The sequence below is a fragment of the Lupinus angustifolius genome, chromosome LG03 (genome assembly GCF_001865875.1).
Source record: "Lupinus angustifolius cultivar Tanjil chromosome LG03, LupAngTanjil_v1.0, whole genome shotgun sequence".
NCBI lineage: Eukaryota > Viridiplantae > Streptophyta > Magnoliopsida > Fabales > Fabaceae > Lupinus > Lupinus angustifolius.
Window position 1 is genome coordinate 7,170,952 of NC_032011.1, and position 15,193 is coordinate 7,186,144.

Genomic DNA, 15,193 nt, shown 5'->3' on the forward strand with positions numbered 1-15,193 from the left:
AAAGAATCAAAGAATGCATGAGTTTGTTATTCACTTAACTTTGAATACAAGGCATTGTTACTATTTATAGGCTTAAAAACCATAACCAACTATAACAACCATCTAAAAATAGCCTATTGAATTACAAAATCCATTACTCTCCCTTAATTCAAAACAACTACAAGCAAACTGCCCTTAACATCTTCCTGAACTCTTTAAACCTATCTATCTTCAATGATTTGGTCATAATATCTGCAATTTGTAAAGCTGCCCCACAATGCTTCAATTGTATCTTGCCTTTCTCAACTTGATTTCTAAGGAAATGGTCTTTCCTTTCTATATGTTTACTGCGTCCATGGCATACAGGATTCTTTGCCAAATTGATAGCAGATTTATTCTCAACCAACATCTCTACCTTACCATCAAAATCAACTCCTAATTCATCAAGCAAGGAGGTCATCCATAGAGCTTGACACGCAGCATAGCATGCTGCAATATACTCTGCCTCACAGGTGGATAAAGCCACTACCTCTTGCTTCTTAGAACACCAAGATGTTGGTGAACCAGATAGGAAGAACACATAGCCCATGGTGCTCTTCCTTTCTAGTGGATCTCCACTCCAATCTGAATCAGAGTAAGCAACTAGTTGAACTATGTTCTCTGTTTGCTTATGGAACAGAATTCCAAACTCAGGAGTACCCCTTAGGTATCTTAGAATTCTCTTGGCAGCAATGAGATGTGATTTCCTTGGGTCATTCATGAATCTACTCACAACACCAACACTGTGTGCAACCTCTGGTCTTGTGTGACAAAGGAATCTTAGGCAACCAACAATCTGTCTAAACAGTGTGCTGTCAATCTCAACTTCATCTTCCTACTTGCCTAGCTTTAGATTGGTCTCTGCAGGTGTCTCAGCAGAGTTACAATTCAACATATTGAATTTTCTTAGTACATCTTGAGTGTACTTTCTTTGATGCATGAAGATCCCGTCCTTGACTTGCCTGAATTCGATTCCAAGGAAGTAAGATAACTTGTCTAAGTCAGACATTTCGAATTCAGATTTGAGGTCTAGCTTTATCTCTTCAATCCTATCTGAGTTGCTACCTGTAATTAGTAAATCATCCACATAAAGACAGATGATTAGAGTGTCATGCTTACTCAGATTCTTCACATATACACCATGCTCTACCTCACACTTCTTGAATCCAAAGTTCAAGAAGAATGCATCTATTCTTTTGTCCCAAGCTCTTAGAGATTGTCTCAATCCATACAGTGCCTTTTTCAGTCTGTACACCTTATCCTCTTTGCCTTTTACTTCAAATCCTGGTGGTTGCTTGACATACACTTTCTCTTCAATAGGGCCATTGAGGAAAGCTGACTTTACATCCAGCTGCCATATGTCCCAATTGTTCCAATTTGCTAAGGCAACTAGCATCCTTACTGTTTCTAGCCTTGCAACTGGAGCAAAGATCTCAGAGAAATCAACTCCTTCTTTCTGCATAAAACCCTTGGCCACTAGTCTTGCTTTGTGCTTGGCAGTGGTTCCATCTGGATTGAGTTTAGTCTTGAACACCCACTTTACTGCAATAGGTTTCTTGTCAGTTGGGAATTGAACTAGTTCCCATGTTTTGTTCTTGGCAATTGACTTCAATTCTTCCAGCATTGCTTCCTTCCACACCTTGCTATTCACTACTTCATCTATTGAAATTGGTTCAGCATATGCAAATAGTGCAATGTATTGGACCAATTCTCCTTCATCAATTATGTTATCATCAGGGATAATTTGATACTCTCTGAGTCTGGTGGGCAAGTTTCTAGCTCTGTTGGGCCTTCCTGACTCACTACTATCAACTAGTGTCTCTGCCTGATGCTCATCTTCATCTAGATCATAAGTCTCAGTGTGTGGTTCTTGTACATTCCAGTCTAGCTGTATCTGAGTGGTGTGTTCTAATGTTGAGTTCCCTTCCTTCCAGGAGCTTGACTCAACAAAGTCCACATCTCTACTGAATATAACTTTGAGAGTCTTTGGATTTAGCAGTTTGTAGGACCCTGTTGGATTGTATCCTATAAAGATCATTAGTTCATTTTTGTCATCCAATTTTCTCTTCTTTTGATCAGGGATGTGCATATAGCATAGTGACCCAAAGATCTTAAAGTGCTTGATAGAGGTTTCCTTCTAGACCAAACTTCTTCAAGCACCTTGGATTCTAATCTTTTAGTAGGACAGTGGTTTAATACATAGGCTGCAGTTGTTGCAGCCTCACCCTAAAGATTCTGAGGTAGCTTTCTTATTTTGAGCATGCTTTTCACCATGTTCAAGATAGTTCTATTCCTTCTTTCAGCAACTCCATTATGCTGAGGAGTGTAGGGTGTTGTTACCTCATGTTGAATTCCATTTCTGATGCAAAAATATTCAAATTCCTTGGATACAAACTCACCTCCACCATTTGTTCTTAGTGTCTTGATTGATCTTTCTGATTGCTTCTCAACCATGTTTTTGAAGATTTTGAACATGCCAAACACATAACTTTTTGGCTTTGAGCAAGTAGAGCCAGAGTTTCCTACTGAATTCGGCCACAAAGGGGACAAAATATTTGTTGCCACCTAGGGAGGGAATCTCCAATGGTCCACACACATCTGAGTACACAATGTGCAACAGATTGTTGGCTCTTGATGCACTGAATTTGCTGAATGAAGTCCTTGGCTGCTTACTGATTAGGCAACTATCACAAGCTCTCTTAGGTACCTGAATATCTGGTAAACTAAGAACCATGTTTTTGGCTCTCATGAGACTCGGGTCTTTAAAGTTCAGATGACCAAGTCTCATGTGCCATAGCCAAGTATCATGTGCCATAGCCAAGTATCATTAGTTAGCATTTCAACATTAAGGCATTGAGATTCAATTGTATTTAGATTCACCTAGAATGTTCTGTTTTGTGTGAGTTGAGTTCTGAGGATCTTCCTTGCTGTAGAATCAAAGATCTCTAGGTACCCATCTTGCATATTCACTGTAAAGCCTTTCTCTAATAATTGCCCCAGGCTGATTAGATTGTTTTTCATATTTGGCACAAATAGAACATCTGTGATCATTGCTCTACCTCCATCCTTCTTTGTGATCGTTACATCTCTTGTGCCTTCAGCTTGGATCACTCTATTATCTGCAAATCTGACTTTACTCTTCTTGCTTGAATCAAAATTTACAAGCCAATTTCTATGTCCTGTCATGTGGTTGGAGCAGCCAGAGTCTATGTACCAAGTTTCACCACTTCCGATTTCTTGATTTGTTGTCATCATTAGCAGAATTGGAGTCTCATCTTCCTTATCAATTCTTTCCTCCTTTGCCATGTGTGCTTCATTTTGGTGTCTACCATTCGAATCAGGTTGTCCAGGGGAGAATTGGCACTCATATGACAAGTGTCCAATCTTATTGCAATTGAAACACTTGATCCTCTTCTTGTCTAGTCTTTTCTTTCCTCCTCTCCAATTGTTGGCTCCTGTTTTCTTGATTGTGTTTAGTGAGTGATCTTGATCAGGTCTTTGCTGATCTTGCTGGTTTGAACTCTTCCATCTATAGTCTCTTCCTCTGCCTCGATTCCGGATTCCACCTCTGTAAGGTCCTCCTCCTCTCCTAGTAATCTGAGCCTGCAAGGCTTGGCTGGTGGACTTCTCAGTGGATCTTTCAATGAGCCTCTGCTCATGAGCCTCGAGAGAACCTTGTAGCTCCTCAATCTTCAACTATGAAAGGTTCTTGGATTCTTCAATTGCCACTTCTATGTGGTCAAAGTTTGGTGTTAGAGTTCTCAAAACCTTCTCTATGATTGTTTGATCCTTGATCACTTCACCACATGCCTTCATCTGATTCGTTAGGCTGATAATTCTGTGAAAGAATTGTGCAATTCTTTCACTCATCTCCATCTCGATCAATTCATATTAGTGCCTCATAGTTTGCAGCCTCACCTTCTTTAGCTGCTCTGCACCCTTGTTGCTTTTATGCAGAATTTGCCATGCTTCATGTGAGGATCTTGCTGCTGCAATTTTTTCGATGTGTGCTTCATCCACACATTGGTGGGTGAGACACATTGCCTTGCAATGTCTTTCCTATTCTCCTTGTATGCTATCCTTTGTTGTTCTGTTGAGGCTTCATCAATTTCTAGGTAGCCTTCTTCCACAATTTCTTCGAGTTCTTGGAATCCCATGATGGCTTTCATTTGTATATTCCATCTACTCCAATTCTTGCCATCAAGAATGGGCAGGTTTGCTGGAAAGGAGTTGGTTTGATGACTCATGGTTTTGATGAACAAAGGATATGATCTTGCTCTAGCTCTTGATACCAATTTGTTGGAAGAAAATGAATTTCACACACCTCACTCTTCACTCTATGGCCGAATTGTTTGAGAAGAAGTATGAAGATAAGAAATGAAAGAATCAAAGAATGCATGAGCTTGTTATTCACTTAACTTTGAATACAAGGCATTGTTACAATTTATAGGCTTAACAACCATAACCAACTATAACAACCATCTAAAAATAGCCTATTGAATTACAAAATTCAATAATAACTTCACTAACAAACTTTAAAAAGGAAACAAAACCTTCAGCACAAAAAATCATCAACATTTAATTTAAAAATACCGAAAATGGCATACAAAAGTTGTAAAGGATTTTGCATCCAAATGTAACTCGAACCCTCAAGAGAATGTTCTGGCACATAAGCTATACTGCTTTATGGCCAAACTTAATTGTAAGGTATGAAGTGGCAAAGTTATCTAAATGAATTGATTTAAAATTAATTTAATTTGTTTTTAGAAATCTATATATGCTTGAAAATTGTCTTGTTAAATTTGCAAGACAGAAATATGATTTTATCATTTTGAAATTTAGTTAACATTTGCCTTCTTTAAAACTTAGTACGTGAAAAAACATTACCACACCAATTGAGATTTGAAATTCCGTGTTCTGAATCACTTATCTCATAAATGGTTTTGCCCCTAATATTTTCCTTTTATTTTTTTTATTTTCCCCATCGACATTCTCCTTTAAATTATTTTGCTCATAATAATTCAAAATTTTAAACTCATACACTTATATAGGTTATATTTTCTAAAGATGTAGCAAAATTTTATAATTCATTTTTGTAAGAAAAAATTGTGAATAATGTGAAGACATGGTTTTCATGGCTTGAAGAAAAGAAGTCTTGGCTTATACTCAAGAGCAAGATTTGAAGAAGAAAAGGCAAGAATCAAATGTTGATTCTTTGCATAACAACAAAATGAAAGTAATGGAATGTAATTGAAAAACTTTTCTCTTGATTATTGATAATTTAGTGGCTGCATTTATAAAGCAAGGCCAGCTAAAGAAGAAAACAGAAAAAATAACAGAAAACAGAAAACTTGCCAAAACTGGAAAGTATTCTCTTAACAAAAAAAACAGAAAATTCAAAAAATGCTAAAAAAGGAAAGTCTCAGTTTTGAGTGAATGAGGCTTGTAGATCCTTTGGGCTCTGCCTTGGGCTTCCAGAATTAGTGCCAATCTCAACACACCCCCTGAAACTTGGCATATGAATGTCTACTATGCCAAGTTTGGATAAAATGTTGCGAAAAGGGGATGGAGATAGAGACTTGGTGAAGATGTCAACGAGTTGCAGAGAGGTGTGGATTGGTAGAAGATGAATGATGTGATTTTCCAATCTTTCACGAACTACATGACAGTCTATGTCAATGTGTTTGGTTCGTTCGTGAAACACAGGATTTTCTGCTATGTGAATTGCTGAGTTGTTGTCACAAAAAATGCTTACTGGTTTGTGATGATTGATGCCTAAATCTCTGAATAAGAAGAGAAGCCATTGAGCTTCGCAAGCAGCCATGGCCAGGGCTCTATATTCAGCTTCTGATGAGGATCGAGAAACTGTGTTTTGCTTCTTGCTTTTCCAGGAAACAAGGGTTGATCCAATGAAGAAGCACCATCCAGTGATGGATTTTCGACTGTCTAAGCAAGTGGCCCAATCTGAGTCAGAATATCCTTGTATGGTAGTTTTGTTGTTGCTAGGAAAGAAGATGCCTTGGCCAGGGGAGGATTTTAAGTATCTTAGGATATGAGTGGCTGCTTTGTAGTGGTGATCAGTAGGTGAGGCTAGGTATTGACTGAGGCATCCCACAGCAAAGGAAATATCAGGTCGAGTGTGAGTGAGGTAGAGTAATTTGCCCATGAGTCTCCTATATGAAGTGATATCTGTCAAAGGGAGACCAAATTGAGAATGAAGAGTGACATTGTAGGCCATTGGTGTAGAAGATGGTTTTGCTCCAAGGTAGCCTGTTTCTTGAAGGAGTTCCAATGTGTATTTCCTCTGATATAGAGTGATGCCCTTGCTAGATCTAGCTGCTTCCATGCCTAAGAAAAACTTTAAGTCTCCAAGATCTTTGATGCTAAATTTATTGTGAAGAACAGTTTTGGTGTGATTGATTTGATCAATGTTGTTACCTGTCAAAATTAAAGCATCTACATATACTAAGAAAGCTGTAAAACCAGAAGCATGATTATTATGAATGAAAAGAGAATGGTCAGAGAAGGATTTGACATAACCGAGTTGTAGAAGAGTGGAGGTGAGTTTGTCATGCCATTGTCTACTGGCTTGTTTGAGGCCATAGATAGACTTTTGAAGCTTGCAGACCAAGGATGGATCAGAGACATTGAGGCCAGGTGGCACTTTCATGTATACAACTTCTTTGAGATCTCCATGAAGAAAAGCTGTGTTGATGTCAAGTTGTTGGAGGTGCCAATTGTGAAGGGTGGCAAGGCATAGGAGAACTTTGATGGTGGTCATCTTGACCACTGGACTGAAGGTTTGCATATAATTCACACCCTCTGTTTGGGTGAATCCTTTTGTCACTAATCTGGCTTTGTATCTTTCTATGGATCCATCGGCCCTGTGTCTGATTTTAAAGATCCATTTGCATCCTATGGCTCTTTTATCGGTTGGGAGCTTAGATAGAATCCAAGTGTTGTTTTTGTCTAAAGCAGCTAGTTCTGTAGACAAAATAGGTTGGTGTTGGATGGCTTGTTGCCAATGTTGGTGTTGGATGGCTTCTAAATAGGTTGTAGGGCACTGGTTTGATGAGATGGATAGGGAAAAGTGTTTGTGCTTATCTGATAGATGGTCATATGATAGGGTGTTGCTAATAGGGTAGGGAATATGTGGTTTGGGAGTGTTAGTTTGGTGAAGGAGGGTCAAATGGTAGTCTTTGAGATAGGTTGGGGGATTTCTAGTTCTCCTAGGGTGACTGGGTGGAGCAGTGGTGATTGAGGTTGGAGGTTCATTAGGGGGTTGGTCAATGATAGGAAGGGGTGAAGGAGGGTTATTCTCATGGATGATGTTAGGGTGTATAGGATAATCAAATATGTTCATGTGGTTGGTGGGCAAGATGGGTTGAGTCATGTCATAAGTGGTTTCATTGCTGGAAGCATTTGCAGAAAAAGGAAATATGAGCTCGAAAAAGGCAGTGTTTCTAGATACAAACACTCTATTTGTGTTATAGTCCATAAGAATGTATCCTTTTGTACCATGAGGGTGACCAAGAAATATGCATTTTCTTGATCTAGGGTCAAATTTTATTCTATTAAAAGTCAAAGTAGATGCATAGCAAAGACAACCAAAAACTCTTAAAGTATTAATATCAGGCAATTTGTTGTGTAATTCCTCATAGGGTGATTTATTGGATAAGAAAACAGTAGGTTGTCTATTTATTAAATGAATTGAGTGAGAAACAGCATAACTCCAAAAACAAGCAGGGAGATTAGATTGAAATATGAGAGCTCTAGCTACACCAATTATGTGTTGTTGGTGTTTTCTCTCAACAATGCCATTTTGTTGAGGTGTCTCAACACATGATGTTTGGTGTTCTATGCCCCTTTGTATATAAAATTCTTTCATTACAAACTCTTGTCCATTATCACTTCTAATGATTTTAATGCTCTTGTCAAACTGATTTTGAGCATAAGTCACAAAGGCCTTCACAAGGGAGTTGGCCTCTGTTTTGTGTTTCATGAAGTATATCCATGTGAATCTGGTTTTGTTGTCAACTATGGTCAAGAAATATTTATGACCAAAGGTTGATGGGGTAGAGATAGGTCCCGATATATCTATGTGTATTAGATCAAGGGCAACATCTGATTTAGAACTACTAGCAGGATAGGGTAGCCTATTATGTTTGGCTAAATGGCATACATCACAAGGTTCCAAAGTTTTGTTACATTTTGTTGAAGGGAACATAGATTGCATAATAGTTATTTTCTTATGAGAAAGATGCCCAAGTCTAGAGTGCCAAATGTTAGAATCATCATAACTAGTATACAAATTTACATGAATTGGTTCACAATATTTCTTGCTGGGTTGACTTAGCATATATAGACCTCCCCTTAGCTCAGCTGCACCAATCATCTTCAAGGATTGAGTGTCCTGAATTTGACAGTGATTGTTTGAAAATGTTAAAGTGCAAGCTAAGGAGGTTGTGAGTTTAGAAATTGAAACAAGGTTGAAGTTAAAGGTGGGAACATATAGCACATTTGTTAAGTACAAGTCATTAGAAAAGACAATTGTTCCTGAATGATGTGTGGTTACCTGATTGCCATTGGGTAAGGCAATCAATAGAGGTTTGATCCTCTTTAAGTTTTGATAGAGGTTCATGGAGTGACAGACATGGTCTGTAGCTCCACTGTCTAGGATCCATCCATCGAATTTTATTTTGTGTGACAAAGAATTTAAAGATTTACCTGAATCTATTGAATCAAGAGCATGTATAGATGCAGAAAGGGAATTAACATGATTGGTTGTGTGAGGGGTCTGCTTCATAGACTCCTGTATCATACTTTTCAGTGCATTATGTTGAGCTGGGGAAAACAAGCAAGTTGGGTCATACTTATCTTCTTTAGGTTCAGTGTCTTCATTCTCAGTTACTTCATTCCCTTGTTCTGTTCCTGCAAAGCAGTTGACATTGGTTGAGTTTGTGAAGTATCCTGGTGGATATCCATGTTTCTTGTAACATGTTTCATTTGTGTGACCAGTTCTTTGGCAATATGTGCATAGCTTCTGTCATCTTCCTCTTCCAAAAGTGTTTGTCCTGCCTTGGATGTTGGATCTCCCCATTGATGTTACTCTGAATCCCCTTCCTCTACATCTTGATCTGTTGTCTTGATTGTTACTAGAGATATTGGCTGAAAGTCTAGGTTCTTCAAAGAACATCTGCCTTTCTTGTTGAACTAATATAGAGAAAACCTTTCCAATGGGAGGCATTGGGTCCATAAGCATGATTTGAGTTCTGGCAGTGGAGAATTGTTCATTCAACCCTCTAAGAAAGCAGATAACATACTCATTTTCTCTATACTTCTTTATGGTTGGTATTAATGCGCAATGGCATTTAATCTCACAGTAGCAGGGTGGATATGGATTGTAGTTATCCAATTGTTGCCACAATCCCTTCATTTGTGTGTAGAACTTGTCTATTGAAGCATTGCCTTGCCTAATAGAATGCATTTCTCCAATTAGTTCTGAAATTCTGAACATATCACCTTGGTGATATCTCTCCTTCAAGTCATCCCAAATTTCTTGGGCACTTTCCATCCACAGCACACTTTGGACTATTGATGGCTCGATGGAGTGGCTTATCCATGACACAACCAAATTGTTGCACCTTTTCCAGGAAGCATGTAATGGATCAAGCAGAGGGGGTTTGATGATGGATCCATCAATGAATCCTAACTTGTTCTTTGTTTCGAGGGCCGTGGTCATAGCTCTTGACCATGTGTGGTAGTTCTGTCCATTTAACAGGGCTGAAACCAAGGTAGTTGCCGTGTTTTCATTGGGATATATGTAGTAGGGGTTGGTAGGATCGAGGACAGGGTTTGTATTAGCCATGATGGTGAGATCAGATAGTGATGAAGAATTAATTTTTCTGGGACAGCTGAAATCGAGAAAGAATGGAAGAAGAAGAAGAATGAAGAAAGGTTGGCGCAGCAGAGTCACCGTCACAAGGGTGCTCTGATACCATGTGAAGACATGGTTTTCATGGCTTGAAGAAAAGAAGTCTTGGCTTATACTCAAGAGCAAGATTTGAAGAAGAAAAGGCAAGAATCAAATGTTGATTCTTTGCATAACAACAAATTGAAAGTAATGGAATGTAATTGAAAAACTTTTCTCTTGATTATTGATAATTTAGTGGCTACATTTATAAAGCAAGACCAGCTAAAGAAGAAAACAGAAAAAATAACAGAAAACAGAAAACTTGTCAAAATTGGAAAGTATTCTCTTAATAGAAAAAACAGAAATTTGAAAAAATGCTAAAAAAGGAAAGTCTCAGTTTTGAGTAAATGAGGCTTGTAGATCCTTTGGGCTCTGCCTTGGGCTTCCAGAATTAGTGCCAATCTCAACAAATAACGGGACTAGGCCTATGAAATTATTGCAAGAAAATCTATTTATTAAAGTGCATGTGCATAATTTTAGGCCTTCGGCTATAGTTGGGTGGAGTGGAATGAAACATAATTCCATTATTTGGGTTGTTAATTTCAAGTGGAATGGAATGGAAATTGACTGAATACATAATCCTATTTCATTCAATCCGCCACATTGTACCGTCCCAATTTGGATGGAAGGAGCAAATATGCATGGTTGGATTATTTAACATTTCCGAACTGATATGTATGAAACATGTATACCAATCCGAATACCCCATACATCAACCAACATTCTTGAAAGATTTAATATGTATACACTGATGACATAAGTGTCTTTACATTATCAGTAAACCATTTATTCTTCATATATTAACCATTATTGATTGTTAAGCAAAATAATACAAATTAATGGAGAATAATATACTAATAGTGTAAAAAACTTTACACCGATGGTAGCTAGATTTTAAACTCTTCTTAGAAAATGAACATGAAAATAAGTGTGATAATCATATAAAATATTGGCATTAAATTCATAAATAATAAACATATAATTCTTATGAAATTCAAAATAAAGATCATATTTTTAAAAATCACTACTTACAAAATAAAATTCATATTAACATTATTGTTTAGTGCATAATAGAAGGAATATTGATCCCGCTTAATCTATAATATACGTTTTTCTATTATACTTAAATGATTGTGTGTTATATTTTTTTATCTTTTTCTCCTTCTTAGCCTTCCTTTGGTTGCATAGAAAAAAAAGGGAAAGAAGATGGAGGGAGAGAAGTTGAATAGAAAGTAGGGTTTTCATTAATTTGGTTGAGAAGAGAGAAGTGGTAGAAAGAATAAAAATGATGTGAGACCCACAAATTTTTTTCTCTCTAACTATGAAGAGAAACTTGAGGGAAGAATGTTGAATTGTATGAAATGACATAATGACCTTTAAAACAATGTTATGAAACTCGAGTCGGACATCAAACTGGAAGAGGTGTCCACTACGACAGAGCTGAAGTTCAACAGTACTTATGTTAGATGTATAACAGCGTTTTTATGCATTTTCTGTTTGACCATAGTAGTATATTGTCATCATTAACAATACTTCTCAAATGTTGTTGTATTGAGTATATACCATAGCGCATCACACGAAAAACGATGTCATATAGTGCACAAATACAACAGCGCGTCGTCCACAAAGCATTGTCATATAGGTCTTACATAAACAGCGCATCGTCCACGAAGCGTTGTCATATAGGTCTTACATAAACAACGCATTTTATAGGTATTATTAACAACGCTTAGCATTGCGATGTTGTAGTTCATACATATAACAACGCATTAACAGAAAAGCGTTGTTTTATTATTCATAAATATTTTCAAATAGCACCTTAATACAATATCGCAGCACACACATAGCGTTGTTGTATTAAGAATGTACAACAACACTATCTATAAAAAACTTTGTTGTATTTGTCCTTTACAACAGCGCATGTCAGGGTTTCCTCTAGAATTCGTTGTTGATTTGTATAAATTAATACTTGTATATATATTTGTTAGCAGAACAGACATTCTCAACATCATAGACATTTATACATTCTGAACAACACAGACACATTAATGCAGGCCAGAAGATTGGTTTATTAATATCAATACAATACAAACTACAAACAATGAATATCATGTCAATTATGTTTTGATAGAGTACATAATTATAAATTTTTTTTACACAAATTACAAAAAAAAAATTATACAAATTACTAACAATCAAAATTAAGAGATAATTATACAAGGACTACTTGCATCTACCTTTTCCTTTTCTTTGATTGCTTTTGGCTTGTAAGGTCATCCTTGTTTGGAGGAACATATTGATTTACCCAAAGCCTTTCATCATGATCATCTCTTGTATATAAATCATCATCTATAGTTGGTCTGCTATCACACGACTGATATATCCCCAAAAAAGGATCATCTTCATTAATATTTTCATATTCTTGGTCATCAATATTATTGAGGATTATTTTGTTAGTTAAAAGAACAATAGACCATTTCATATCAGCTGGGTCACTAACATAGAATACTTGTTGAACTTGTGATGCTAGAATAAATGGTTCATCCTTATATCCTGGCCTATTAAGATCCACCTACATGAACCCTAACTCATAAACTCGGAAGTCATTATTGTTATCAATCCACATACAATAAAAAACCGGCATCTGAAACATTGCGTAATCCAATTCCCATATTCATTCAATCACTCTAAAGTATGACATGTTCGCATATATTGAGTTTCTATCTTTTGCACTTGACATGTGTAAAGTTCGAGCAACAAGCGTCACACCACTATTTTGCATTTTACTTTGATCATCTTGTTTTTTCGTATAAAATGTGAACCCATTAATTAGGTAACAAGAGTAGGATAAGACATGAATACTTGGACCATTGGCTAACCATTTCAATCTTTCGGAAACCGAATGTGCATTTATATTCAACTCCTCATCAATGTGATTTTTTAGCCACTTTATGAAACACCAATTATGCTCTTTGGAAATCCAATTTTCATTCTTACTTGGGTAAGACTTCCTTAGCACCTCCTTGTGTATTTCAACATATGGCTCAACCCCGTCGGCATTATGTAAAATATATAAGTGCGCTTGCTCCAATTCGGTTCTTGTTATAGTCAATATTTCATTCCCAGTAATACCTTCACCAAATGTTTTTTTTTATACCGAGGCTTTGGAATGTCCATGAAATCACCATCGGTAAGGTATTTGGTACAAAAATCAAGAGTTTCTTCAACAACATATCACTCGACAATGCAACCTTCTGGTCTTGATCGGTTCTTCACATACCCTTTAATGTCTTCATATAACGCTCAAAGGGGTACATCCATCTCATATAGGAAGGGTCACATAGTTGTGTCTCTCGAACAAGATGAATGCTTAGATGAACCATTATGTCAAAAAAGAATGTGGGAAATACATTTCAAACTCATACAAAGTCAAAATAATTTGTCTTTGCAAAGCAGGTAACTCTCAAGGTCAATTATTTTGCTACAAATTGCCTTGAAGAAGAAGCATAACCTAGTTATGGTTCATCGAACTATTTTAGGTAGAATTGACCGTATTCCAATAGGCAAGAAATGCTCCTTGACCATATTCCAATAGGCAAGAAATGCTCCATAAGTACATGACAATGATGAGACTTAAGACCTTTTAACTTGAGGTCTTTCATTGATACGAGGTTCTGAATGTTGGAAGAGTACCCCCTCTGGAACTTTAACACCATGAAGAAATTTACAAATTTCCATTTTTCTCCTTGCTCGACAAAGTATATGATGCTTGAGGTAGAAATCTACGTTTTCCCTTCATTATTGACCCCAAATCCATTCTTTATTCCCATACTAACCAAGTCCAACCTTGCATTCAAGTCATATTTGGTCTTACCAGGGACATTAAGTAAGGTACCAAGGAGACTTTCAAACACATTTTTTCAATATACATAACATCGAGGAAATGTCTTACATATAATGAACTCCAATAATGCAATTCAAAGAAGATTGACATTTTATTCCATCCCTTTGTGACAAATTATTTTTCAAAAGGTTTACCAAAGTTAGTATTCAAATCCTTTAGCTTTTGAAATAATTGGTCACATGTCAACGACAAAGGAGCACGACCTTCTTTATTGTTTCCATCAAATGCTTTTCTCCATCGTCGATAGTGATGATTTGAATGCAAAAATCTACGATGGCCAAGGAAGACATTCTTATTATAGTTTCACAACCTCATTGAATGAGTATTGTCTTCACATACAGGATATGCAAAATGTCCTTTGGTTCTATATCAGACAGATTACTATAGGCAAGAAAATCACTGATTGTGCTGAACAACAAAGCCATCAAGTTAAAGCTTTCTTCTCAATACGCATCATATACATTTATGCTCGTCTCCCACATTTCCTTGAATTCTTCAATTAATGGAGTCAAATATATGTCTATGTCATTTCCTGGTTGTTTGGTCCAGAAATTAACATAGATAACATCATGTATTTGTGCTTCATGCATAAAGAATGAGGTAGGTTGTATATCACCAACATCACTGACCATGTACTGTGAGAACAACTTTGAACACTATGTGGGTTAATTCCATCCATTGACAATGCAAGGCGTAGATTTCTTGATTCTTGACCAAAACTAAGATAGTTGTGATCCATTTTTTCTCCATTGAGGAGAATCTGCAAGATGCCGAAGCTTGCCATCTTTAATCCTTTCTTCATCATGCCATGCCAACTTCTTTGCATCTTTGGCATTGCTAAACGTACGCATGAATCTTGCTTTGATGAGAAAATATCATACAACCTTTTTGGGAATTGAGTCTTCCTTCTTATATCGTGATGCATTACATTTACGACAAAACTTTAATGAAGCATACTCATTAAAAACTAAGATGAAATCATTGTCACAAGCATGTATCCTAGTGTAATCCAAAGAAATTTGACCTTTTCTTCCATCCCTTTGTGACAATTTATTTTAAAAAAGGTTTACCAAAGTTAGTATTCAAATCCTTTAGATTTTGAAATAATTGGTCACCTGTCAACGACAAAGGAGCACGACCTTCTTCATCGTTTTCATCAAATGCTTTTCTCCATCGTCGATAGTGATGATCTGAATGCAAAAATCTACGATGGCCAAGGAAGACATTCTTCTTACAGTTTTACAACCTCATTAAATGAGTATTGTCTTCACATACATGATATGCAAAATGTCATTTAG

General features: G+C 36.7%; 1 protein-coding gene across 1 annotated transcript; it reads right to left on the bottom strand.

Moving 5' to 3' along the window:
- On the bottom strand, positions 2,899-3,894 carry LOC109342308. Its single transcript, XM_019580318.1, has 2 exons — positions 3,787-3,894; positions 2,899-3,714 (listed from the first exon to the last, which is right to left on the bottom strand). The coding sequence occupies exons 1-2, from the start codon at positions 3,892-3,894 to the stop codon at positions 2,899-2,901; spliced, it is 924 nt and encodes a 307-aa protein (XP_019435863.1).